The following is a 26,209-nucleotide window of genomic DNA, read 5'->3' on the forward strand; positions in this document are numbered from 1 at the left end:
GTCCATTTGTTATTTATAGAATTAAATAAACATTAACATAAATAAAAATTCCTTCAAATATACATGAAGTATAATTCAAGTCTTTGTAATATAGCAAACAGTTTCATCCATCTCTGCCGCTTTGTGTCTTAAGTGTTGTAGTCCAGTCCTCGTTTACATACACGTGGCCACAGAGAGCCGCGGGCACCTCGATGTTGAACAAATTATTTTTTCTACTTAACTTGTTACTGTATGCGAACAAAATGATAATCGTGTAATTATTTATAGGTTCCCATTATTTTTTCTGAAAATCAGCACACATTTATCAGCTCTCTTAAGGTTTTACGGACACATACAATGTACACGCATGCAAGTACAGAACATGCACGTTTTATAAGTGCATATGCAAGAGCGCCCCAAATATATGCATATCGAGAGTTTGAAATACAGAAAAATTCTAAATCCCGTATTTTTTTTTTCATTATTTTTGCAATAAAATATCGACTACACTGAAATGATTTTATTGATTTACAGCATATATTAAAGTGAATTATATGTTCGCTGAGTTGATCATGAGTTGTTTTTATAACGGGTAGTCCTCCTGGCCAGTCATCGTCACGGTTTGTAACATCGTAATTACACAGTTAAATGCTAAGATGTCAATCCATATATTTTCCATAAGAAATGAATTACCGGGAGATGTCTCGTTTTCTCTGATCATATATTAATTGACAGCGTTTATGAACAGCTGTTAAAACACAGGCCTTTGTAAACCGGTAAATCACAAAAAAGAAAAATCCGAGACATAAAAAACAGAAAATGTAAATGTCTCTGGAAATAACATTGCCTTTAGATAACTAAAATAAATTAATGTCCGCCGATTTTTGAATTAATCCGAACATTCATTGATGTGTACCGGTATAGTGTACCTGTACAGGCAGTGTGTATATTTTTATGAAGCCTTCGTCCAAACGAACAATATAATAAATCTTGAATGAATTAACTAACCCCTTCAGTACACACACATTCGCCTATACCTGAGATCTAATCAAAATCAGATCTTTTTTACGGCCCGGAATTCTGATAGTCGCTGTATTTCTAATCTGATTGACTATACACGTACCTTTAACAAATATTCTTTAATTATCTTCGGGACCCCTGCATCACTAGTCAGGTGCTGTACCGACTGAGCTACCCAGGCCGATATCCACGACCCAAACCATTACAGTTTAAATAATAATTAATCAAACTTTTATTAACTAATATCTTCATTTTTTTTTTAAATAAATTTTTAACTTAATTATAAGAAATCAATGCAGGTGCTCCACGTGTCAATTATTGTGATAGAGGTACTTACCACGTGACCTGATCATAATGCATTCATATTGGTCAACTCTGTGATGCATGTGTGTATTTATCAAACCTTTCAAACTCTTTCCTCTTGACACCATCTTTAAGTGTATTAAAAAGTCAAGCGACTTCCCGTCAATTTTGAATATCGCCACCGCACGTGTATTTTGAACTTTGATTACCAATTTCATTATTTTCATAATAATAAATATCCTTTTAGCCTGTCATTTTCGGAATTTTAAAAGCTAAACTTCACACAAAAAATCACGGACTTCTTATTAAGTTATAATGCAAACAAACGACTGAAACATCTTGAACACAAGAAGGGTTGGTGAGGTGCATAACTACATGTATAAAATAAAAAAAAGCAAAGGCGGATCCAGGGCCGGCGCGCCGGGCGCACGCCCCCCCCCCCCCCTTCCGTTCCGTTTTCGAATTTTTTGTATGTAGAACTTATATGTCCATTATCCTTAAATCAAGGAAAAAACATCTCTTATTTGTAAGAATTTGTCAACTTCTGGGGGCTTCGCCCCTGGATCCCCACCAGGGCTTTGTTATAGACCCTCTGGGGGCTTCATTGCAGCCCCCCCAGACCCCTCCCCTGCCTTCTACTTTGCCCCCCCCCCCCCGTTATGAAATTCCTGGATCTGCCACTGCAAGGGGCGTAATAAACAAGAATAATATAACTTTGAAGGGATGTGATCATCGGTATTGGTACTTTTACCTATGATATATACACAAAGACCTCTAGATCTACACGACAGAAATAAAGCTTGAGCGGCAGCTCTGCTTTAAAACATGTATCTACTTTTCGGTACAATCATAGAAAATTACAAGTTGCTGTCCTTTAAAAAAGGACTGCAATACGTGAACCATATGCATGTGTTTCGAAACGAAATTCAAAGAAAATTTCTAGATTTAGTGAGTTTTAAAGGTGTAATTAAGTTTAATCTTTTTTCTAATTTTCATCGTTATTTAAGTCTGCTTAATTAGGCTGTAATGATAAGAAAAAATCATGACCTTGAAATGAAATGAATATGAAATGTTGATCTAAGTATCTATCACAATTGTAATTTAGCCTTTAAAATTAACAACAGAATTAAATTAGGCTTTAGCGTGCAGGTATCGTAATCTCCATTGGTGTATCCAGGGAGGGGGGGGGGGTCGGGTGTTAGAACCCCCTTTTTTGCAGAAAGAGGAAGAGAGAGAGAGAATATTTACTCTGTAATATATATATATATATTTTTAAATCTTGTATTTTCAATAAAAAACGAACGTACGGCTATGCCATTTTTGGACCATCCTCTAAAGTAACTAACTTTAAGAAGTATGCATAAAAAGTCATGAAAGGGAGTATCCATAAGAGAATATTATCCTTTTACAAAAATTTTGATATTTCTTATGCAAAATTTGTACATGACAATTAATTGTCATGTACAAATTTTGCATAAGAATATCAAAATTTTTGTAAAGGACAATATTTATCTCCTTATATTATGGGGATATTTTAATCAATGAAGAGAAAGGTTCAAAATGTCCCGTAGTATATGGGGGAGGGGGGCTCACTTTTTCTTTTAAAAAATTTTTTGTTAGAATTTGAATGTATAAGTTTTAATTTGCATTGGAAGCTCCCCCGCACTTTTTGTTGCGGAAAGGTTCAAAATACAGAAAATCAAACATTTAAAAGAAATCAAAATGTACCGAAAAGTTAGACGAAGTCCCCCCCCCCCTCCCCCCAATAGGATTTTACAGGGTGGTGCACAGGTTGTTAATTTATTTATGTATTTCTGCTTGTCAACTCTTTTTGGAGGTTGCCCCCTTTAAAAACCGTTGCTACGGGCTTGAATGTAAGTGCCTGTGGTGTGACTTAGAACACCCCCCCCCTTTACTAAAGGGTCTCGAGTTATCTTATATAATACTAAGTTATCGAATAACTCGATCAATTTAAAAACACAAAAAAAAAGATTAATTTTGTGTGTGTGTGTGTGTGTTTTCTCTGTCTCTTTTAAATAACGGAATGGTTAATATACAACACCTGCAATTGTAACTTCTCGGCAGAAGGTCTCAGAAGATGCGATTGATCTTGCAAGCACAGGTGTGTGTACTGTTTGCTAGTGACGCTTAGGCTGGTGACGGTATTTGCTACAGACATGAAGAACTATACACCAGTTTCATAACATGTACAGTTTTTATTTCTAGTGAAAATTGGAGTAAATTAAAAGTCGAATATTTTGGATATGGGGTAACCCATATCTATTCTTGTTACAACGACCGTCAATGCATCCATTGACGAGTTCATTGGTTACTCTGAAAGGTGGCACATGTTTACCTTTCGTTAATATTTTCTACAATGATCTGCCTACTTTGAGTGATTGTACTTTCATAGTAAAGTTGTTATATTTTATTCTCGATTGGCCTATAGTTTTGTCATTTAACTGGAAAAAAAATCGGATACATGTAATGCTTAACGGCTGGGACTTGACATCTGTACTAGATTTATACGGAAGTATCCTATCATTGGAAAGATAGATGGTACACGTGTAGCACAGATCTATAGTACGCAGAATTTTTTTTGATATTTCTCCCTCTCCCCCCACATGGAAAAACAGGCCTTCATCAAGCTATATTTGGATTGCTGCCTATCAAATTATTTTGCAAACCTTGATGCACAAAACTAATGCCAGTAAACATGACAAAGACTATCTTTTAAAACCTAGTGGTTTTAATTCAACGTGTTCAAGATGTTAAGCTATCTCTATAAGTTCTTCCTACTTATTTAAAATGCTTGTACCATAGAATTTAGTTTGTATATAAGGATATATGTATTAAAGAGAAATTCAGATCTTGGTACCGCCAAAGAATACATAAATACGATGTGCAGATTTTAGAGCGAGGTTTGCCAATGATTGGCATATTCTAATTCGAAGAGGGCGAATTGTTCTACGGGCAAGTTGTCTTAGAGGCGAACTCTCTAGCATGCGTAGCCTGACGTAAGCCCATGGCATCCGGTTTAACTCCGCTAATATATTTTCTGCGTGGACCTCAGGGTCCACGCAATAAGTATTTAGCAAATCCTTGCTACAATACACAAACACCATAATATTAAACTTGACATGTAACTAAAATTATTCCATCAATAATCCACGAACATACATTGAAAGGATTATAAATATCTGTAGAAATTAAAAAGCAATTTGGAATTTAAAAAAAAACTGTCGGCGAGTTTCTTATTGCTGCTATTGCGTTGAACATGCCACTTGATTGACAATCTCTCTATATATGTAATATAGAATTTTTTGTTTTATTTTCATTTTTTATCTTAATAATTAAATATTACTGATTATTTCTATTTTTTTATCATTATTTTGTACTACACGTATGTGTTTGTGGTTTAAGTGCAAAGTTAGACTGTAGATTATAAAACTATAACATATGCCAGGACAGACATTTCTACATGTTACTTTTCAAGGACATAGCATCGTTTTTGAAAGGGGGGGGGGGGCAGCCAGAGAAAAAAATTAACTTACCTGAAAAGACTTCACAAGCAAAACCAAAATAGGAAAATAGCCCAGAATCCTATTTCCTGGCGGAAAGGGGTGGGGACAACGGGACTATACTGCAACAAAAAGTGGTGGCCAACGGGACTTTTAATGAACATTACTAAAGTAAAAAATTAGGTCTGAAAAAAGGGGGAGGCTGATGTTACGTGCCTGTTCTTATAGCTCATGCTTTATTTGATCTGCATTATCATAAGTTTACTTGATTGAATATCTCGGAGTCTCTCTTATCCTTTCTACAGCCTTTTAGTTTGACCAACTATGCAAAATTTAGCCTTTTGAACAGTTGGCGTTAGGGCTTTCATACTTCACATCCGAAATTCTTTGTGACAAGACCTTTTCTTTGGAATAAATATTTTTGACCTTGTGACGTTCACCTTGGAGTTTGACCCACTTTTTTAAAAATCTAACCTTGGCAATACCTTTTGAACGGTTGGGACTAGTGTTTTCACATTCACAGGTGTATTCCTTGTGAAAACGCTGTTCATTGGATATCAACAATTTTTACTATTTGACCTTGACCTTGGAGTTTGACGTACTTTAAAAAAAAATAAAAGTTTTGACTTTTCACCTTTGACCTTAGAGTTTGACCTATCTTTGAAACATTTTAATCTCATTCATAACTTTTCAACGGTTGATGTTAGGATTTTCGTATTTTTACATGTGTGTTTCTTGTGACAAGACCCTCCCTTGAGTACCGACAGTTTTGACTTTTGTCGTTGATCTTGGGGTTTGACCTACTTTTGAAAAAAAAAACGTTGACCTTTGTCATAACTTTTGAATAATTAATGCTAGGGTTTTCATATTTCAATGTCTATTTCTTATGACAAGGCATTCCTTTGAACACCGTTAATCTATCCTTGACCTTAACATTTGACTTGAGTATAAAAAAAAATTAACCTTTGCCATGCTTTTCAATAGTAAGTCTTATAGCGGTTTCATATTTCACAGTTATATTCACTGAGACGAGATCTTTCTTTGGGTAACATAATTTCTTATCTCTTGACTTTGACCTTGGAGTTGGATACGGATTTGAGAAACTTAAACCTTTGCCATAAGCTGCAATACAGGGGCATCAGTGTTTCACAAACACGTCTTGTTCAATATCCAAACTGGACAAAAACATTCACAATGAATCCTTAAATCATTGTGTGGAACCTGATAAATTATTTGACTCGATCTATGGTCTGAAAGAACATGGCTAACCTTATCCAGTCAATAACTCACAGATTGGGATTTTTCTTAACCAGTGTGTGTTATGGTCTTGATGAAAGGTCATTTGGATGAGAAGCTTTAAATTCGTTACCGTCTTTTTCTAGTGAAACATTGTTGGTATCACGCAGATTGTGACATGGCCTAAACTCAAGTTCAAGGTCACTAAGGAAAAGATATTTTGACTGGATGTATGGACTGTATGAACATGAGTGAATTTGAGAAGTTAGTAATACACAGATGGGGTTTGCTCATAACCAGAGTGTGTCATGGCTTTCGCAAGGTCATTTTTACAAGTTCAAGGTCACATGCATTCCTTTATCGTCTTTATACTACAGAGTGAAACATTGTTAGTTGATACCTCTTACAAGATTGCTTATAACCTTATGATATGGCATGACCTTGACTCAAGGTCACTTCTTCCTGCCTGCAGCTCCAACGGAAGACCTACTCGTTGCTTTGCAACGAGCCCGGCTCTAGTTGTCCCATCTTTTACTTACAAGTCTACCTGATCATTAAAACTATGAAATAACTTTTTGTATTATACAATAAAAATTCTTGCATAATTCTCTTATTCTATTAACCTTTCAAGTACATTATTTACAGTGATTAATCATCAAAAGTAAATGGCAAAGGGGAATAACTCCTCTTAGTAGAATACAAATTAATAGAGCCCTGGCCAGGACCAGAACACTTGACCAAATGGTCAAAATGTTCAAAAATCTGGTAAAAATACACACCTTATTAAAACTTTTACCCTTTTTGCCTCTGATATGCCCAGGTGCAGAGAAGATTTTTTAAAGGAATAATGCATTTTTACTACAGATTCACTATAATATCAACAGAGCCCTCCCCTCCCCCCATCCCCACCGAGAAACACCAGGGCCTCTCACCCTGGAACCAGAAGTTTGTTCATCAAAATTAATCACTTTGTTTATCTGCTTAACACTAAGGAGCAGACAGGATTATTTAATAGAATTAATGCATTTTCACTACATTATCAAGAGCCCCATCCTTACACCAGCACAATTGACCCAGGGTCATGCAATTCACTACTCTGGAAGAAGGACTCTTGCTCATCATAACGCTACACTTAGCTTCTTTGCATTTTAACCAGAAGAGAAAAGAATATTTTCAAAGAAATTTTGCTTTTTTCACTATATAATCAATAGAGCCCCCCCCCCCTTTTCACCAGAACCCTTGACCCTGGGGCCATGAAATTCATAATTATGGAAGTGGAAGAGACATCCTTGCATATCATAACAATGTACTTAGTTTGTTTAAATAATACCCAGGGGAAGAGAAGAAGATTTTCAAAGAAATAATTCACCTTCACTATAGGATCTATATAGCCCTGCCCTAGCACCAGAACCCCTGTCCCAGAGGCCATGAATTTCACAATTTTGGAAGAAGTTCCTTGCTTATCATAACAATGTACTTAGTTTAAATAATACCCAGGAGCAGAGAAGATTTTTAAAGCATTAATGCATTTTCACTGTATAATAAATAGAGCCCCGCCCTAACACCAGAGCCCCTGATCCAGGGGCCATGAAATTCACAATTTTGGAAGAAGCATCCTTGCTTATCGTAACTATGTATTTAATTTGTTTCAATAATACCCAGCAGTAGAGAAGAAGATTTTCAAAGAAATACTGCACTTTCACTGTATGATCTATATAGCCCCGCCCTAGCACCAGAACCCCTGACCCTGGGGCTATGAATTTCACAATTTTGGTAAAGTGACTCTTTCTTATCATAACTATGTATTTAATTTGTTTAAATAATACCCAGCAGTAGAGAAGAAGATTTTCAAAGAAATAATGCACTTTCACTGTATGATCTATATAGCCCCACCCTAGCACCAGAACCCCTGACCCTGCATGGGGCCATGAATTTCACACTTTTGGTTGAGAGCTAAAATGCTTATTACAATCATGCCAACAGTTTGACTGCTTGATGTCCAGGAGTAAAAAAGAAGATTTTTAAAGATTCATTAATTTTGATGGTTTTATCCCCACCCCTCAGGCCCCAGGGGAGCAGGGACCATGAAATTCACAAATTTTGTTCCCCTTTACACATAGATGCCATATGCTAAAATTGGCCGAATTTGGTTCAGCGGTTTCAGAGAAGCTGAAAATGTCAAATGTTAACACACGACGACGGACGAAAACAGATAGCAATAGGTCACCTGAGTGACTCATGTGACCTAAAATGTAGATTGGGTCGAATTGTAGGCTCGTTGCCCCCGGAACTCATTCGCTGCCCTGAGAGATCGAACTGTAATGGATGGATGTTCTGCCTTTTCAACCCAAAGGGTGATTAAGGCTGAACGGCCATCCATAGCTAGTTGGATCTCCCTTCTATTATTGTGGTTGACGAGATGTCTCCAATCTTCAAGGAAAAAAAACAAAGAAGTAATATCTTTTTGTGCATTTTCAAATACATTTAAGATAAGTACTTTGAGAATGTAATGATTCTGTCATTCCAGTTATTTAGAATAACAAGCAAATTCAAAGATTTGGAGTGTCAGTGGTTGGGAATAATTTAATAAATCATCTTAAGGAGAAGCATTGCTACACTGACTTTTTTTAACAAGCAAACATTGGTAATGTGTGTTCATAAAAGTTTTTTTCAAAACAAGATTAAGTCCAAATTTGATCCCTGTATCACTAAGGAGAGACAAAGAAACTGGGGTGAAAAATACAGTTTTTAACAATTATACCCGGTGTTTAGAAAAATCAAAACAAGTTTAGTTTATTACACTTATTTCAATTTTTTTACTTACGGCTTGGCCAAGATCAGGTATGTTGGTTGCAGATTAACCAAAAAATGAAGTCAAATGAAATGTATTGCAAGTATGTTCTATGTAACACTACATCCTTTTGGCAGATTGTCTGAAATTTCTGTCCATTTCTGTCAAGCGGTTAAAAAGATTTAACTCTTACTATAGCAGAGACCCAAGTGGGCTACGGACTATACATGTTCAGGCATAACATTTATATTTATCATATTCAACTAAACAAAAAAGTATAATTCAAATACAAACTCTTAACAAAATATTGTCTGAGCAAAAAAAATCACATAATTCATTTCCATTTAAATGTTACCGTATATAAAGGACATGGGTAAATTTGTTAATCTTTGAGAGTTTTTCTACTTTTAATATTTGGACATTTGAAATAAAAATACATTAAAGTACTTTCAATTTTTCTAAAGATACTGTATATGGGGATGAAAATTTCAAACTTATTTGGTAATACTCAGAGAAAAACTGTGTCAGATATTTTTTGATTGGCTGTTTTGAGACCTTGGGCTACGGACTATACATATAGTATTGTCATTTAATGAGAGACCATATAGAAAAAAAGTTGATTTTTTTCAGTAAATATTTGTTGAAATTATCATCTTGGAGTTCACATGTGTTTAATAAATCCTTTCATTTGGATATTAAATCAATTTATACAAAATCCTGTGAAATCTAGCAAAATAAAACAAAAACTTTATATAAAATCACAATAAAAGTAAAATATAAATAGTCAGAACAAAATAATACATGTCAGAATTACATGGTGTTTTGAAAATAAAATATTGTTTAAAACCATCTAAAGACCAAGAATGAGCTTTAATTTAGCATTTAAGAAGGATGAATTTCATGTAAGCATGGGGGCTACGGACTATACCGTTAAACATCTCTATTGTGGGCGATCAACATAAAGAAAATATATTTGTTTAATTAAATTTTGGGAAATTTTTTTTATTAATTGTTTTTTTATAACAGTTCACACCACTTAGTTTGCGTATTTATAATACTATACTTAAAAATCAATTGTCTAATGTACTATGTACTTTCAATGCCAAATGAAATTTTCCAGTTCAACTAATTAGAGCATAATTGGTGTTCAAACTATAATGAATAAAAGCAACAGGAGCTGAAATGAAATCAAGGCATGATTGTAGGGGGGGGGGGGGTTACGGACTATATTGCTTCATATTTTTTTTTTCTTCGATTTAATGTAATGCATATAACTCAAAGATGGTCATTCAAAAGGTGTATCAGTATATAATTTATCATAATCATATGTTGTAATTCCAAAAAGAAAACTAATAAATAAATAAATTGCAAAACATGATTGACCATTTGTAGTAAAATACATAATAGTATAATATTTACCCATAAAGAATCAATGTTTTTTTTAATTCAGTGACAAGTAGATTGGGGGCGCAATTATAAGAGTGAATGCCTCACTTCATACTAAATTGCAAAGTAAGGATTTGGGATCAAATCCCACAATGGGATGTTAAGACTGGTCGATTAGAACTAATAAACCATTGAATCCCCATTCTGCAGTAGATACAAGTAGGAAAAAAATCTCTTGCTAATACAGAAGTACTGTTATATGGTCTGTAAATTTGCTAAATTTATTTATAGAGTCCGTAGCCCTTTTGTAAGTAGGATTTGTGTGGCTAAATATTCTTTTAAAAATATTCCAATGCTAATAATTGTTAATGGATTGATAGTATGTATCACGATAAGGAAAACTTTATCATGTATGTTTAGAAAATATTTTATGACCACAGACATAACAGGACAGACTACAGAAGCAAGCCTTTAGTTGAAAAATGTTAATTTTCAGATATTTTATTTTTAATTACAGTGGTATTTGTAATTAAAACATTGCATTTGTTCGAGTAAACATATTTTTGTATTGTAGTTATTGTATCAATAATGTATATGACTTTTTCTGGAAGTTATTATATTGGGGCTACGGACTATACAGGGCTACGGGCACCAATCATTCTTCTATAATTTCTTTTGGTGTTAGCGCAAAAGCTATTCATTACTGTTTTTTACTTTACTGATAACTGTGAAGATATTAAACAAGAGCATGATTAATTCTACATTCTTTTGTTGAACACAAACTATAATGAAATATGGGGCTACGGACTATACAAAATATTAGATCAGTATGGAAAATAAAATACAAAACGCGCACACATTTTACAATGTAACCACTATATTTTTCTCATAGTACCTTTTTTCTTAAGTTAAATAAAAAAAATTTGAACAAATTGTATTTGCTCTTTTTTGATAGAAATTATGCATTTATTCAAACATTGATAAATCTTAAATTATAAAACAAAGGTATATCTGCACACATTTATTCACAATTTCCACAATTTTTATCCTTTTTCTTTTCTGTAAAAAATAAACTGAACCAGAATGGTTTCTCTATAATACAGTACATTTATTTTGGAATGTTACATTCAAAATAATTTTAATTGACCATTATTTAAAATGTAAAAAATCAAGTGCAACAGCATAACGCTTCACAAATTATGAATTTTTGACTTTATTCTGTTGTTTTTTCAAAAATGCAGATACTATATATATAATATTATATACCAATGGAAAGCTCTCAATCTGATCTTTGCAATGCAACAAAAGACATTTAGATTAAATGTAACTATAAAGAGTTACATCTGTATAACATCATTTAGTTGGAAATGGGCACCTGATCTTGGCCAAGCCGTAAGTATATTGCAGTTGGATATTTTGTTTAAACAAATTAAATACATACATGCACTATTTCAACTTGCTCATCGGAAACCCGACTGTGTAGTTCAATTGTAGCAGCGTTTGCCAAGGTGTGCAAAACTGGGTCAAAATATTTGTTTCGCAACTCCTCCTCTTTAGCAGAAAGTGAAAAGCTTGTATCCATTATCTGAAAAAGTATTTGAAATATGTGAGGTATACATATACACTGGAAATAATTTATTCCAGTGGAAACAAACAAGCATCAAGAGGATAGGTATAAAGTAAACGTTACTATATATTTACTCATTTTAAATGTAATATGACAAAAAAAAAATCCTTTTCAATTAAATTACAAAGTTTCAGTTATTGTGAATTAATAAATAGTGTATATGTTATGAAAACCATCTATTAAGGACATACGTACCTTACCTACTGATAATTTTTCAAGATATTCTTAATTTAAGCTTATAGTGCCATCAGATGTTCGTAGAAAAAATCAGCATGCATTACCAGGGGTTTTGAAAAGATATCAATTGATGAAAATTCTTTATAATTCAAAGAATATACAAATATTACTAGACATATACCGGTATTCTAAATGTAAAATCTTCTAAAAGTGTATAACAGAATTTATAGACATTTAAATGCATCACACAATTCCTTTAATTATTGGAACTCTTCAACTCCAGGGAAAAAGACAATAAAGTTCATACTACATTGCGTATGTCCTTAAGAAATATTAAATATAAATAGAATGAAGAAGTATGAGATATTATTACTTACTGAAAAAATTTTTTTCTATTGAAAACATTATTTTATATATATATTATTTTCAAAAACAGAGAACATGAAAATTGTGTTTTATTTAAAAGAATTTTTTTTTAATTGAAATAAGTTTTCATTTGCATACTCAACGATAAAATACTGCATATATAATTTTGGTTTATTGAATTTACGAGTGGTAAATATAAAGCATTAAATAGAGCAAAACTAAAAATGTAATATAGAGTAAACTTGTTTGGAAAAAAGACTATGTACAATGCTGTCATTTTTAATTTCTACACCGTACTGTGCTGTTACGGCAGCTTTAATGATTTTCACACACTTCCCCTCCTTAAGTTTTAAACTCGTGTCTTTCTTGAAATTCGAAATACTCGTTATTTCCCCTTCCACTATGGCCTGGGAAACATACTTAAATGTTTTTCCCGAGGCCGAATACTGGGAGTTTATCGTTCTTCTCTGGGTTCTCCAGGATGTACGCATTTATGTTCTGAATGTAAAGTTGAATATCCTTAATGGATTTGCACTTCTATACATGTATGTAACAACATGAAAAAAAAAACAAGAAACAAAATACACCCCGCAAAAATAATAATTAAACAAGTCATTATTCCAATGCTCCTTAACCATCCCCTCCTATTAGCTTGTCTGAGCCATAAATCTAGATCAAAAAAGCTATTTTAGAGAATCTGAGTCCCCCGCTTAAGGAAAAAGAGGAGTATGCACGGATCTAGGAAGGGGGGAGGGTCTAAAGGGGGACACTTTAAAAGGACAGGCGGGGGCATAAGGAGTTATGGTATAAAATTTCATTGCAAAAGCTCAAAAGCTTCTTGGTATATCGCCTACAATTAAAAGTTTTACAGTTCCACAGAATAAATGTATTTACGACCTTGACCTTTTGGCCTCCTAATTAAGAGGGATCTTCCGTTAGCAATGCTCATGAAATTTTAAATATCAAAATATCTTGAAATAAATTATATATTTAGAATTGCCTATTATTCCAGATTAAAACACCAAAAGTTTTTGGATTATCTTTAATATTAAAAAAAAAGAGAGCATCTTAAACATGGGTACCCTAACATATTTTTTTCCATCTGTGATTTCAGGTTTTAGTGAAAAGTGACCCATTAAACATTTGACTAAATTTCTTGATATTTTGATTGATATACAGTTTATATGTGCTCAGGAATGACTAAAGAAGAATACTAAAGAAACAAAAAGGGGTTTAAATATTATAGAAAGTATATATTTAGGATCAAAAACACCCACCCCATGGATTCTAACCCACATTTTCTTTGATTAATGTGTGTATGAAAGTCTTGTTGAGGATTTTTTTAAATCTTTATTATCTACAGAATATGTTGTACATAAAGTGCAATTTTATTAATTAAAACATAATACAAACAATATAACTAAAGAAATAATAATAATATACTTTATTTACTAAAAAAAAATGTAATTATTTATGATTTATATAGTATATAAATCATTAATAATTACTTCTTTTTTTTTACATATATACAGTATTATTATTAATCCTCAAGTAGACTTTCATACATACATTAATCAAGACTATAGAATTCTCTGACATTAAAGAAATCCACTCAAAAAAAGATGTTTTGTGTAGAACAATTCAAACTAATGAAGTCTCTACCATGTGGTACTGTTAGTAGCTTATATATGTTTATGAACTTTGCATGTAGTGATTTCTGATATAAAATAAGAGCTGCAAACTTGAGTGAATTTTTCTTTGATATTCATAATAGGACATTGTTAGTAATTGTACTATAAAATTTGAAAAAGGTGGACCCCCCCCCCAAAAAAAAAAAAACAAAAAAAAAAACAAAAAAAAAACGCACACACACACTTACAAAACCACACACTCCCATAAAAAAGGTATTAATATAAATTAAAAATCCGAATTAATGAAAATGATATTCTGTATTATTGCATCCGTTCTATAGTGAGAATGACACTTACAGATTTTGATAAAAAACAATGGTGCCTAAACATACTACAGTTTATTCTTCACACTTCAATTTGTGTTGCAATTGTTTTATTGTGAAACAATGACTGGAACATTTGATTACTGCTAAACATCATATATCTCTCTATTCTAATATATTGTAGGAGACTGATGAAGAGATGCACTTCAAAGGAGAAGTTGAGGCCCTTGAACCCCATGAGTAAGTCTCTTTTTCATACTGATTAAGTTGCAAAAACTAGTTCTAATTTTCTTCTGATCAACATGACAAGACCTGATTTTGACACCAATTTGCTTTTGGTGTAATTTTATTACAAGAACCCCTCCCAAGGAAATGATTTGCAAGTTCTCAGAGTTCAATGTCCCCGGATGAACTTGATAATACTGATAAAACCATTTAAATTTATTATCTTCATACATAGCTTTTTTTGGAGCCAACACAGTTTGTGGGGATGTTCTTCCTTCCTTAGACATTTAAAATTTGAAGATAAACTTAAAAAAAAAAATAAAAAATAGGACTGACCATAAACTTTAAAAAAAGTAAAACATATCTTTTGGAGGAGAGAAGTGTGGAAGATGTGGTAAAAGAAAAAAAACTTCATTGTCCTTAGCATGGGCGTAGGAACAAGGGGAGGGTGTGGGTTGCCCCCCCCCCCCCCCCCATAGTTTTGCCGAGATATACTATACAATAGAAAACATAGCTACTATATGCTCGTGCCCCCTCAAAACTTTTTTTTGTTTGTCAAGGAAATTTTGGTAGTTGATAGTGCCCCAAACTGAAAATATATGGCTGTGCCTTCCCAGACTGAAATTGCTTCCTCCAGGCCTGGTCCTTGGACTATATTGTTAACTCAAATCTTTTAAAATACTCTCAATACTTCCTTTATCTATTCCAGAAAATACAGCTAATTTATAGTAGAAGGAGTAACATTGAAGATTAGAAGTGGACAACTTGTAAAACTTTACCCTGACAAGACCTTCCAGGAAGGGGTCCAGGCAATCGGAAAATCGAGAGGGCTGACAGTTGTTGAAATGTAATTAAGTTTCTTTTGCTTCACTGCTTTCCGGTTCGGAACATTTTACCTACATTAGATGACAAAAAATAATTAAATCAAGGATGTGTAAAGCAATTCACTTTAAATTGCTTTTTAATTACTTTAAATTACTTAGAAAAAGCTAAGGACTTTTATTATTTTATTTTCTATTGTTAAAAATTACTCTCAACTCAGAGCAATCTAAACTTGAGAATCATGCTGATGTTTACACATAAATACACTAAGGAAAAATGTGCAAGTCAACAGGTTTAATTAGGCTCGAACAGAAATTTTAAAATGTTGGCTTACCTTTATTATCCTTTTCTTCCTTTTAAGTGAGCAGTACAATCCAGCAAAAAAGGCAAAGAAAGGGAAGGCCTACAAAGAAGACTAAAGACTAAACCAATTTAGGAAAGACAGCTAGCATCATAAATGAATCCTTCTCACCATCACTTGATTTGGGAGACTTTGCAGAAATATAGCATCTCCATTTTAAGCGACTATTACTATACATAACTACGGTACTATGAAATTCAGATAATTTTAAATTTGTGTTTCATAATTTTCCAGTTAGTTTTCAAATGAATGTTAAAATGTACAGTGGTGGATCATAATACTGTTGACAAGAGAATTTCCCTACATTTTCTAATCTAACAATTGATTTTCAATTGATTATTGAATTTCTTCAAATTGAAAATGAATAAATATAACTGCTGTGCTTCTTCAGAATATGATATACTATTTTCCCCTAATATTATAAAACAATAAGCATTGGCCTAAGGTAAAATGTAAAATCTTAAGGTCAGACTTCAATGACATATAATTTTTCTAAATAGTTTAATTGCGTTTGAAGCTTTGCTAACTATTTTGGAAGTACCTTACCAGGGCATTTGTGCAGAATATCAACGGATGGTATATCCTGTACATAACTTAAATGATGTCAATTTTTGGGGTGTTTCATTTTGAAAACAGTTTTCAGTTTAGAAATAAAACAATAACAATATTTTTACCTATTTTTGGTAAATTACTTTGAGTACAAAAGTATTTAAGGAACGTGTCATCAAACCTTTATTGAATACTTTTGACGTCAAAATTAATCATAATATATAAATGACACAATCTATATTCAAATCCATATTAAGTGATTTAAGTTAAGGAGAATATTTTCAAAATTTGAATGATATATGATCGACTTCTACAGATTCCATTGTGGTCTTGTTAATATTAAGTGTTCATAATATTATGATCCATGTATAATTTAGTTCAATAATTGCATATTTAACAAAATGTGACATTTTTTTTAATTGCAAGATGTTTAAATTGTGTTGTCTAGTTCAACTACAGGGGCATCTTATCTGTTCTGTTCTCTACTATATACACATAATTATAAAAATATAATAAAAATGTATTTTCATATGTGAAGTAGAGAACAGAGCAGATAAGATGCCCCTTGGTTCAAATCAGAGTCAGACTTTGAAAAAAAAAAAACTTTGTCCCTTTACAAGATTTAATGATCAATGGTTCTCTACTTTATACTACCTTTTAAAATTTTATTCCAGCGTACGTGTAGTCCAATCCTACAGCAATCAAACCAAATAAGGCTATTACATGTGGCCAAAACAAAATTATATACGAAGTATTGTTATTTCTTATTTTTTTCATTTTTTTTTTTTACACCCCTTCTTCAAGTTCACAGGCACAGTGTTTCACATATGATTTAACAACATTTAAATTAATAGAAGTTTAATAACCATTGGATTTAAAGTTTCCAAAAATAACTTATAATTTTGTCATTGATACAAACTTGTTATATTCAATATTGTCTCCAGTCCATTTGAAATTTCAGTCTCTCTTCGACGATGTCTTCTGCCCTGGCTTGCTTCTGGCGGGAAATCAGGTAGACCAGTTTCGGTAAAATGGGGTAGTAAAAAACCGGACCGGGCTAATCGCGCCACCTTTTAAAAAACTGAAAACCCAGTTTAGGCATTTGGATGTATTAACATATACACAGCTCAGTGATAGCACGGTGTTCGTTCGTCTGTTTCTTTGTCTTAGAAATGATTGCAATTTTTTTTTAAATTGCTAATTATCCTTGCTCTATAATATACGTATATCTCTTATAGGTGCAAAATGCATGTACAAGATTGATCATGAAAATCAAAGTGCCTTAAGTACTGAAAGGACTTTTTTCAGTTTTTTTTTCATTCACAGTAAATATGATATGTAAGTTTTTTTGCACAGAAAAAAAAGCAATTTCTTACAGATTTAGAAGAACGGAAGACTTTTTTGTTGCCATGGCAACAAGAGTCTAGGTATATCTACATTTAATTCCGTTGACCAGCAAAAAATACAACATGCGGTCATACAAATACGCAATCTCTCACCAGAGGGCGTATTACGCTTCGCTACAACACCTCTGTTAACGTCTAAATGCCAAGAATCTTGGCAAAACTCATTCTCAATCATGATATTACAAATTATAGTTTTATATGTATTCAATCTATATTTTGATGTTAAAGCCTTGCTAAAATATTGAAATAAAAAGAATTTATTGGTAAATCACGGTAACAAACAAAGGACTATTTCTCGGAGTAATACTCCATTACCAATGTAAACAATCATGGAGGAAGTGGTTCATTTAAAACACGCTGTTGGACGATCTTTGATTTGACGTGAAATATGTCAACATTGGATACAATTGTAAAAGATTATGACAAGAACATCGTGTTAAGGGATTGTCAAAGACAAGCCTTTGAATATCTACGTGACAAGAAAGGAGATCTGTTGCTTAGTTTGCCTGTCGGTTATGGAAAGAGTCTCGTATATCACCTACTCCCAAAGGTTCTGGGCAAAGGCAAGGAGACCCCCGTTTGTTTGACAATTTCACCTTTGAATATTATTCAAAAGGATCAAATTGAAGCCTTGAAAGTTCATGGTATCAGTGCCTGTAGACTGAATATTGTGTCCAGGGTGGAAGACACCACAGATTGTGATTTAATTGCCGAGTGGGAGGTCGATGTCGAGAGAGTGAAGAAGGGGGATTTTTCAATTGTTCTGTGTCATCCAGAGGCCCTCTTTAATACAAAAACAGGACATGAAATACTGTCCGATGAGCAGTTTGCCTCACAAGTAGTCGCCGTTGTTATTGATGAATGCCATATCATAGAGAAATGGTAAGTAAAACATACTATTAAAATAAAATAAAAACCATTACTCAGACAGAATAAAAAGATCTCCTTTAATGTTTATCATGAAAATATTCAAAACCTTTCTTTTGTTCAAAGTGTACTGAATTATGATTTTTCATCTGACTGTATGCTCGAAAATGACACAACGCTTTGTGGTGACTTCCATGACACATTTTGTATCATTTTTGTTGTATAGACCATATAACTATTTCAAAGGTCATGTACCTCCATTTTAGATAGTTACTGAGTAAGATATGAATCATCAGAATGTACAATTTTATCAGGATGATGTCTCATTCACACATAACCCATAATCTTCCTTTTTCATGATTAGTTAAATAGAATATACGAAACCTTATTTCAGGGGAGAAGAATTCAGGACTGCCTTCAAGAAGCTTAGAGGTGTAAAATCCTTTTTTCCAAATGTGCCAGTGATAGGTTTGAGTGGTACTTTAACAGTTTCACAGAAGAGAACAATTCCAAAACAGCTGGGACTTGAGAATTTTCATCTTATAGAACATACACCTGACAGACCTAATATATTCCTAATAAAAAAGAAGAAAGGCCAAGGTACTGATGTTCTGAATGAATATGAACAAATAGTCCACAAAATATGTGATGATCTATATGAAAAGAAGGCAGATTTCCCAGTAACATTATTATTTTTGCCCATATATTACATGAGTGAAGCTACGATTTATTTGAAAAGCTTGTTTGGTTCTTTAAATATCAATGAATCACTCTACAGTGCAATATGTTCTGGACAAGATGAATATGTAATTAATCATACAATAGCAGAACTGAAAAAGGAGAACCCAACTATTCGGTTGGTTCTAACAACATCAATTGCAGGAATGGGGTTCGATCCCAAAAATGTAACACATATTATTCATGCATGCCCTCCCAGAAATATGTCACAATACTTGCAGGAGATTGGGCGTGCAGGTCGCTGTGGACAACCTTCATTTGCAACTTTATTCTATTCTAATCGTGATATAGGAAAGAATCTGCCAGGAATTAAGGAAGACATCATAAACTACTGTAAAAATGATTCTTTCTGCCTAAGGAATCAACTTTTATCTGTCTTTGGTTTTGAAAAAAAAGAAAGCATTATTGACTGTAAATGTTGTTCGTTTTGTGCTGAAAACTGTATTTGTGAATCTTGTGTTGATGTAACAAGTTTACAAAATATGCATGTCTGAAACAATTATTAACTGAACCTCTAAAAAAAAATTGCTCTCTGTGCCACATTTTACATACAACTGGGTACAGTTCATTGAATCTCTTCTCTGAAGTTACAAACTTTAGAATTATGAACATTGTAGTACTGCAAAAATCAAACCACAAGTTCGTGCGATAATCATTGTGATTATCAAGATTGACCTCTTGACCCGTTTAAAAGTTCACACAGAAATGAATGTTTATGCTCTTCTGTAGGTTTATATAAGGAAGTATATATAATCTGAATGTACCTATTCTTATTATGTGATGCACTCAATTTATTGAAAGCATTCAACTTTCCACCAAAAGCCCTACACAGCAAAATGTTTTATGTTTACAGTAGATTCTTCCTGTTTCATAAACATGTTATAAACATTTTCATTTATGAAAGAAGAAAGCAAACCATCATGATTTAAGGAAACATTACATTATATTCTTTATTACTATGTTTGAACATATATTGCAAATATGTCAGTTTACTGCTATGTAAAATCAAAATAAAAACAGCTCATGGACAAAATTACTCCCGTTCTTGCATTTTTAACATGTGCCTGTGATGCAGTATTTAATTGAAATCTTTTAACAGGTTGTAGAAAAATAAATACATTACAGTTCACCATGAATAACCATGAATTGCTAACAGCTTTGAATATACATGTATTAGATACAGAGTGATACAGCATTCTTTATTTGGTGAAGCCAACTTAGACCTTAAGCAAAAATGGAAATTGTTCTAATCCATTTAACATAATGCCATACATGTAACTTATGCAATGGATAAAATTATAAAATCTCCATGCACGAAGCAAACAACATAGGGGAAATGTTGTCGTATTTACAGACAACAGATTCATAATGGTGGCAGATTATCAATAATTTCATTATCAGGATCAAACGCATCCTCCTCAGCCGGCATAATTTGAAAGCCACGTGAAAGTCTCTTTATGATTTGGTTAAGTCTCTCTCTCAGTTTGGGCATTTCTTCCCCAGGGAGTGGAACAGGGCTTATATTATTGAATCCCTTACAGGTTCTGCCTGGGTAGTGTTGAAATGGTCTTAAGTCTCTCAATTTTTTATAAACAATTTCACTGTCTGCTTCAGAAAATGACAAAGAATGTCTGCCACTTTTTGGCTTTAAATTCACACTTCTATCAAATTTTGTGCAGACTTCATCAATTGCATCAGCTGATGCGGTCACACGAGAAATGGATTTCTCACTTTTGTTTGCTCCCAATGCTTTGATTAGAGCTTTTTGATTACATACACTGTGTGCCTGTACTAAGTCACATTCAACATTATTGCCATGACCACCCCAAATGTTGACATAGGAACCCTCCAAAACACGAATGCGTTGCAAAGGAGACAGTAATTTTTCTGTTTTCAATAGATAGTCCACATTCTCAACCAGGTATTTGCTTAATCTTGAATGAGAATAGAAAAATGGAATTGAATATTTACAGTTGAGAATTGTTCGATTTAGATCACCTTCTTTTGCGGTATCATGCAGCTCCAAAATATGCAAATACCAATGACAGAGTTGCATTGAATAGTTAAAGACTTCATCATCTAGTGGTTTTTCATGGTATGGCACTAGAATCCACTGATTTTCATCCCCTGTTTTTTGTAGATGGTATTTCAATGTTCCCCTTAGTGGTTGAGGAAGACCTTCAGCTGTATCTGCATTGCAGTATCCAAAATACTTCATAAAATCAATCACAGCAGCCAGTAATAAAGATTTCTGTTCTTCAGATGATTTGATGTCAATATCTTCAAAGTTCTTGTGGTTGGGTTGGCTGTACTTATTCTCCATTTGGAAAAATTCCATAAACTGTTCTTTAACCAGTCCCTCCCCAACAGTCATAAGAAGATCAAAGTGGGGTTGGAATCTTCCTTTCACCTGCCCATTCACATTTGTCCGATGTAAGAGCGTTTTGAAAAAGCTGAGTGTTCCAGGAGAATTCTCACCCTTGTATAAGCACTTGAAGCATTTCTAAAATACAAAAAATTCTATCTGAATTTTAAATTTTTTTTATCACTTTATCAAGTTGAAAGGTCGGAGGGTTATTTATGACTGACAATTCCCATGTTTGTACGCTTATAATGATAATTTTAACCATAAAAGTATGGTTTTTAATTCAAAAATAAAGTCTTTTCCATATAATGATAAAAAGTTTCTTAAATGTTATTAAGGTGATGATACCTCTAAAAAGTCTTGTTTGTTATGCCACATCTCAATTACAATTGGGTTCAAATCATCAAATCTTCTTTCAGGTGTTATAGAGATGGTCCGCAGGTTTTTTGCCTCTTGCAATCTTGCTCTCGTTAACTGGTCTCCCCCCAAAACCACTTTGAATTTTCTAAGAGTTTCCAAATTACCTGTTTTACGAAGAGAAAAAAATAGGTATAGAAGGAAGACATACATAAAATATGCTTATTCCTAAGACTAGTACTGGAGTATGTACATGTATATGTATATAGTGGGCCAATAATACCATTAAATGAACATTAAAATGACCACATTGTATATCTTAAATCACAACTAATAAATCAACCACTAGTCAAGTTATAAATGTGAGAACATATATTTACCGAAGGCAGTTTGGTACATTGTTGTAATCTGGTCTTCAAACTTATCCATAATTGCTAAGCAATCTTCATGCTTAGCTTCATTTTTGAACTGGATGGGCAATGACATAACTTTTGAAGCACTAGCCATTTTCTGTGAAAATTCATGTGGAATATGTTTTGGCAAAATCTTCCCAAACTTCTGAAAATATGGCAATTGACATAATATTCTGCAGAGCAACACACAACATACATCCATGAACTTAAGTCTTTCTGGGCCACTTGCTCTAAGGAGAACATCATCTGCAGATAATTGGGACACATCAGTATTTGGTATATCATTATTCATGTCAACTGTAGCAACTCGACTAAAAATGATATTTGAGGTAAATAGATGAAGATCCAGATTCCTGTTGTCTGATGTCAGGTTTGATCTCATAATATATATATCTAGGTTATCACCTACAAGAAAAAAAATTCTGTTAATAAATACTGCAATATTGGAAGTTATATATGTATTATTTAAAAGTAGCAGGTAAAAGGTAGCAAGTTAAAATATTAATTTATTCTCACCTGTCACCTTCACCAGTGGATTGGATTTCAAATTTGCGATTATTAGATTCTGTGATGCACAACCAATGGATTCTTGAAAGTTCAATCTTCTCTGAGATGACAACATGATTCCTAAGTGGCCCTGAATATTGAGCAGGAAAATTGTGATTAAAAAATCTCCTTTTCATAATTTCTGTCCTCCTGTAATCTCTGCTTGTCCATAATTATTAGTCCCCTACCGGTGAAACCGGAGGGGACTATAGGTTTTTGTAAATAGATATATATATATATATATATATATATATATATATATATATATATATATATTGTACCTCTTGTACCATTCATATAGTTTATTGAGAGAATAAATGAATGAATGCATTTTCCAAATGGCAGGGTTCTCAACACTGAAGAATTTTAATACTGAATTGATTTCACTTAATAAATGAAACCATAGAAAGCATAAAAATAACATACTTGCAATAGATTTTTTTATTATTAAAAACTTAAAAATGGCTAGGTTTTTTCTTTGTACAAAAAAGGATAGAATTTCTTTAATTTTATCGAATCAGTACAACATCCATCTTACCAAAGTCTTTGTATTTCAGCATTTTAATGGGTAGATCCATCCTGTGATAAGTCAACATGCACTCAAAATTGAATCAACTGCAACAATAATAACTATACTAATTAAGGTAACCAAACTGTAATTATAACGATAATAATAACATGCAAATCAAACACCTCTTATAAAATGTTTAATAATAAGCAAGCATATCAAACAAGAAATACATGTATAATAACTAAAGCAAATCAAAACTGTACTTAGAAATCTACAGATAACCAAGCAATTTTAACTTTAAGTCTTTAACAAAGACACAGACTAGGATACTGGGGAAGGGTCGGGCTAGGGACACTACCCCCCCCCCCCCCCCTCACCTTCAAACACTTTCATTAATCTACAGCAAGCCCCAGTTTTATTTTCGGCAAACAATACATTGATTGATCAAACAAATTCCCCCTCCAAAATCACTTTTTTCTTTAACTAGTATTTCCAATGTCTGTGTGAAGCGATAATAACTAAGTATGTCAACTAATCTACAAAATCTTTGAAGTAAATGAAAAGCATAGGAATGGGGCTGGTAAGTATGAGACACATATAATTTAGAGAATCAAAAGAATTAAACAGTTTATCAGGAAATTTGTTTCTGGCCAATCTAATAGCCACTGGGGTCAAAATATATCAATTAACTGTGTTTACTATACTGATAAATTGTGGGGGTGTCTCCTACTACATGTACCAACAAAATTACTTGTTTTGAATTGACAGGTTAGTAATTATGGCACATTCATTTTAATAACTTACTGTATCATTCAGTCCCCCTTCAACTGCAATTGCACTGGCAAGTCTGTGGAAAGCTGATAAGTTGGAATACTTATGTTTCATCAAAATACTATAGCATGTCGCAAGAACTGGAATTATAGATGGTGATAACTTTCCATTCACAGGAACAGCTACACAACACATAGCTTCTAATAAATGTGGCATCCTGTAAACAAACATTGCCAGGATTCAAGATTCTTATAACAGGGAAGATGGGAGCGTCAATCAAGAAAAAAAATTGAATACATCATTCAATTTTAAGTAATTTGATTCAATACATAGTCTGAAAATAGCATGTACAATAATACTATATATCTATATGCCATTAATATTAAAGATTTACAATAAATCTTTGATAAAATTATAAATGTTGCTTATAAGATTTTATTCTGAGGGAAAATTACTCACCTGTTTTTCATCTCTGATATATCATCTTGAAAAAGGAGGTCTGCATTTTCCACCAAAGAGTTAGCTTCTCTGTACTTAAATAATACCGAAGCAAGCATTGTTGTTCTTGACATCAGCGATCTGGACTGATTTCTTAATTCATGAAAAAAATTGGCAGAAGAATTTCCAAGAACTGATGGAACTTCATTTTCTTTGTCACTTGTAAGACTTTCCCATGTAGATTTTAACAGTTGAAATGCAGGGTCAACATTTTCCATTTTTATATCTGGATTCACAGCAGCATAGCCATGCTCGAATGACACTGTAGGCAGAGAATGTACAGTTATATCGTGAGATGGAGGTGTATTTTGACATTTCACTGCTGAGTTTTCGAACGTAACTTTTAGTCGTTTTCTAGACTTTGGTTGAACTACATGTACTGTGTCGGTACTGACGGTAGTAGGGTTCACAGTTTTACACCCCTGAATACTTTTCGGAGTAAGAGGGGAAGGCATCGTTCCTTTTACATGAAAAGGTTCATTTAAAAACGACATGCATGAAGACCTCACTTGCTGAATGAAATCAAATGTACCTTTTACCTTGTTGTGACAGTTGCGGCATATACCAGCATCTGCACATTTCAGTTTCGAGACCAAATAATCATCCTGTAAAAGTAGGCTCAACTCTCTCTCAAACTTTTCTGATGAAAGCTTCCTTCCTTTTAATTTAAATGTACGAGTATTTTGCGATAAACAAATACAACAATCTATTTCCGATTCCTTCTTTGGCGTCGTCGCCATTTTGAACAACATGTGATCAAAGTCACGTGCTGCCGATTTCGTGGCACTACTTTTTAGACGTTAACAGAGGTATAAGTGGAGCGAAGCAGGAACGATAACTCTGGGTAGAGATTGACAAATACGATTTTAACCATATAGGTGAACCTATATAGGATCTCTGCACTTTTCAGAAACTACAATGCGTGTTGAAAATATTTATCAACTAAACTTAGAATTTTAACTTGGTTATGCCCTTGCACTAGTGAAATTTATAGGTGATCTCAATACTGCATGTAAATATACTTAAATCACGTGACTGTCGCATCACGTGACAAGTCTAAATATAAAATATAATCGTCCTCAATATGTAGTTATTAACCATAATTACATTTGTCTGATATAAATAAAGTACTAAAAATAATCGCCATCTTGATTATAAATACATTTTTAATCACAAAAATTTGTCGATATTTCCATTGCACATCTTAACTGTACTGCGAATGCCGTTAGTTTGACAAACTTACCTCTATATAGCATCTTTGCTCAAGTGGACACTAGTCTTCAGCACACTCCAGTGTCACAGCTGGGAACGAATTATGCCTACAAGGCCTACATCGGTATCTTACTATCTACATCCACCGAAAACTACGAAGTGCGTCAGTCTCAGCTCTACTTTAAAGACACCTTTGATCCCGACGATA

General features: G+C 33.2%; 3 protein-coding genes across 3 annotated transcripts; 1 reads left to right on the forward strand and 2 right to left on the reverse strand.

Moving 5' to 3' along the window:
* The first annotated feature begins 18,111 nt into the window (after window positions 1–18,111).
* On the forward strand, window positions 18,112–19,822 carry LOC133199912 (ATP-dependent DNA helicase RecQ-like). The gene is made up of 2 exons (XM_061335714.1): window positions 18,112–18,605; window positions 18,985–19,822. Exons 1-2 carry the CDS (start codon window positions 18,112–18,114, stop codon window positions 19,820–19,822), a joined length of 1,332 nt encoding a protein of 443 aa, XP_061191698.1.
* A 588-nt stretch (window positions 19,823–20,410) lies between these two features.
* LOC133200059 (uncharacterized) lies at window positions 20,411–23,092 on the reverse strand. Its single transcript, XM_061335805.1, has 4 exons — window positions 22,980–23,092; window positions 22,431–22,868; window positions 22,042–22,217; window positions 20,411–21,831 (listed from the first exon to the last, which is right to left on the reverse strand). The coding sequence occupies exons 1-4, from the start codon at window positions 23,083–23,085 to the stop codon at window positions 20,692–20,694; spliced, it is 1,860 nt and encodes a 619-aa protein (XP_061191789.1). The 5' UTR covers window positions 23,086–23,092; the 3' UTR covers window positions 20,411–20,691.
* A 454-nt stretch (window positions 23,093–23,546) lies between these two features.
* On the reverse strand, window positions 23,547–25,540 carry LOC133200060 (uncharacterized). Its single transcript, XM_061335806.1, has 3 exons — window positions 24,751–25,540; window positions 24,325–24,508; window positions 23,547–23,624 (listed from the first exon to the last, which is right to left on the reverse strand). Exons 1-3 carry the CDS (start codon window positions 25,527–25,529, stop codon window positions 23,610–23,612), a joined length of 978 nt encoding a protein of 325 aa, XP_061191790.1. The 5' UTR covers window positions 25,530–25,540; the 3' UTR covers window positions 23,547–23,609.
* Window positions 25,541–26,209: the final 669 nt, after the last annotated feature.

The sequence above is a fragment of the Saccostrea echinata genome, unplaced genomic scaffold, assembly GCF_033153115.1.
Source record: "Saccostrea echinata isolate AGI-Se365-2 ecotype Australia unplaced genomic scaffold, CSIRO_AGI_Sech_v1 ptg000036l, whole genome shotgun sequence".
NCBI classification, from domain to species: domain Eukaryota; kingdom Metazoa; phylum Mollusca; class Bivalvia; order Ostreida; family Ostreidae; genus Saccostrea; species Saccostrea echinata.

What these genes read in the sequence shown, in the direction of transcription:
- LOC133199912 (XM_061335714.1), top strand. Translation starts at nt 18,112, where the DNA reads ATGTCAACATTGGATACAATTGTAAAAGATTATGACAAGAACATCGTG. An exon ending in TGCCATATCATAGAGAAATG is followed by an intron (nt 18,606 to 18,984) that starts GTAAGTAAAACA and finishes ACCTTATTTCAG; the next exon opens with GGGAGAAGAATTCAGGACTG.
- LOC133200059 (XM_061335805.1), bottom strand. Translation starts at nt 23,085, where the DNA reads ATGTTGTCATCTCAGAGAAGATTGAACTTTCAAGAATCCATTGGTTGT. An exon ending in TCCACTGGTGAAGGTGACAG is followed by an intron (nt 22,869 to 22,979) that starts GTGAGAATAAAT and finishes TTTTTCTTGTAG; the next exon opens with GTGATAACCTAGATATATAT. An exon ending in ACAAACAAGACTTTTTAGAG is followed by an intron (nt 21,832 to 22,041) that starts GTATCATCACCT and finishes TTTGTATTTTAG; the next exon opens with AAATGCTTCAAGTGCTTATA.
- LOC133200060 (XM_061335806.1), bottom strand. Translation starts at nt 25,529, where the DNA reads ATGGCGACGACGCCAAAGAAGGAATCGGAAATAGATTGTTGTATTTGT. An exon ending in ATATCAGAGATGAAAAACAG is followed by an intron (nt 24,509 to 24,750) that starts GTGAGTAATTTT and finishes GTTTGTTTACAG; the next exon opens with GATGCCACATTTATTAGAAG.